The 2,084-nt window shown below is 68.1% G+C and overlaps 1 protein-coding gene across 1 annotated transcript; it reads left to right on the plus strand.

Annotated features, from left to right (window-relative positions):
- Nucleotides 1-363: 363 nt before the first annotated feature.
- Nucleotides 364-2,004, plus strand: MNEG_16649 (DNA excision repair protein ERCC-3; the record flags this gene model as incomplete). Its single annotated transcript, XM_014034881.1, has 6 exons — nt 364-369; nt 667-746; nt 1,053-1,143; nt 1,472-1,564; nt 1,771-1,917; nt 1,984-2,004. 6 exons carry the CDS (start codon nt 364-366, stop codon nt 2,002-2,004), a joined length of 438 nt encoding a protein of 145 aa, XP_013890335.1.
- Between the last annotated feature and the right edge of the window lie 80 nt (nt 2,005-2,084).

Raw genomic sequence — 2,084 nt, forward strand, 5'->3', positions numbered from 1 at the left:
GCTCCAGGCTCCAGGGCGCCGCCTGCCCAATGCGTTGGCGGCTTTCAAGCAGACCGGGCGCCGCGCGGCCGTCTGCTGCGTAAGCAGCATGCCTGCAAGCAGGCCGGAGTGAGCCAGCCTCCGACCGGCCGCCCCACCTGCCCGTCCCCTCTCGCCCCCTTGGGCTGCAGCTGTTTGGGGACAAGAGCGCGGGGGACTTCCGGTCGCTGACGCTGAAGGCCGACCACGGCAACCGCCCCCTCTGGGTCTGCCCCGATGGTCGGATCTTCCTGGAGACCTTCTCGCCCATCTACAAGCAGGCGCGCGCACACACGCACGCGTATATGCACACGCGACGCGCGCACGCTCACCACTCTGCAGCCGATGCGGGTCGGCGCCGCGCGCGCAGCCTTGAAATCTGTGCGCGTGGCGCTGGCGGCGGCGGGGGTCCTCTGGAACGGCATCCCCCGCGTAGATGCCTTGGTTGGGGCTGCGCGCACCGAACAGCGGTTTTGCCAAATTCACGGCAGCCTCGGGCCCTCTAGCGGCAACATTTCTTGGCCTGTCGTCGCACATCAACATCTGCTTCATATCACATGCACACACACACGCGCATGCACAAACACACACACACACACACACACGCACACACTCACTCTCTCACTCTCTCTCATACACACACTACAGGCCTACGACTTCCTCATCGCCGTCGCCGAGCCCGTGTGCCGCCCCGAGGGCATCCACGAGTACGTCCTCACGCCACACAGGTCAGAGCCGCGCTGCCATTAAAATAACCTTAGCCGTCCACGAGAGGCACGGCCCGCACGGCATGCGACGCATCCAGCTTAGTCGGGCCCCGGCCTGGAGGCAGGGCTAGCCACCGCCAGCCTTGCCCGCCTGAAACACGGCAGCTGGGCGGCGCCGGCCGTCGGTTGCCGAGGCCCGCCGACGCGGGGACCACGGCCGGCTGGCCGCGGCGCGGAGAGCGTCGCTCCGCGCGCTCCGCCTCTGCCTCCCATCCTCGGCTCAACGCGTCCGCCTCCGCCGCCCCCAACTCCCCTCGAAACTCGCAGCCTGTACGCGGCCGTGAGCGTGGGCCTGGAGACCGCCACCATCGTCAAGACACTCAACACGCTCTCAAAGGTCGCCGTCACAGCAGAGACGGTGAGGCGCCGCCGCACCCGCTGCACCCGCTGCGCCTCCGTGCCTCGTGCGGCCAAGGCCGCCCTGCGTGGCCCCTCGGCGCCGCTCGGCCGCGCCGCTTGCGCCGGGTTCCACACTGCTGCATCGTGGTTGCTGTCCTTGTTTGGGACCTGGCTTCCAACTGCTGGCCGTCAGTTGCAAACCAGATCTTTCCGCCAAGCTGCCAGTGGCGAGCCGTCGTCGTGCCCGCCCATTTCCCATCTGCCGTCCCTTCGTCTGCCACACCCACGCACCCCTGCATCCCATGCACATCCCTGCTGCCCCCCCCCCCAACCCCCAAATGAACCAGGCCCGCTTCATTAAGAAGGCGACCCAGAATTATGGCAAGGCCAAGATGGTGCTGAAAAAGAACAAGTTCTGGGTCGAGTCGGCACACAAGGAGGTGCGCGCACGCGTGCACATGTGACATTGCTAACTTCACACACCTGCACCCACACACGCACGCACGCACACATGCACGCACGCACGCACACACACACACGCACACACACACGCACGCACGCACGCATGCGCGCACGCATGCGCGCACGCACGCACGCGCGCGCGCACACACACACACACACACACACACATCCACCAACCCCCCAGGTCCTGGACACCCTCCTGGCCGACCCCGTCATCGCCGAAGCGCGCACCAACAGCCTCGGCCTGCCGGGCGACGGCCTCGTGCGCTCAAAGGCGCTGCGGGAGCGCGCCGCTCACAGCCTCGCGGCAGCTACGCAGGCGGCCATCAAGGTGCGGCCTCGGCCGCGGGGCGCGCCGCCGCTGGGGCACTCGGGCTTGCCCGCCCTCTGCTGTCAGGGCCCGCCCCTTGCAGTTTGAGGGTCCTACTCGCAGACCCGCTGGGGCCCGTCGCCGCGCGCCTGTCAGCGCAGACAGCACCACGCCCCCCCCCCCAGTCC

Source organism: Monoraphidium neglectum (assembly GCF_000611645.1).
Source record: "Monoraphidium neglectum strain SAG 48.87 unplaced genomic scaffold scaffold06628, whole genome shotgun sequence".
Lineage (NCBI taxonomy): Eukaryota > Viridiplantae > Chlorophyta > Chlorophyceae > Sphaeropleales > Selenastraceae > Monoraphidium > Monoraphidium neglectum.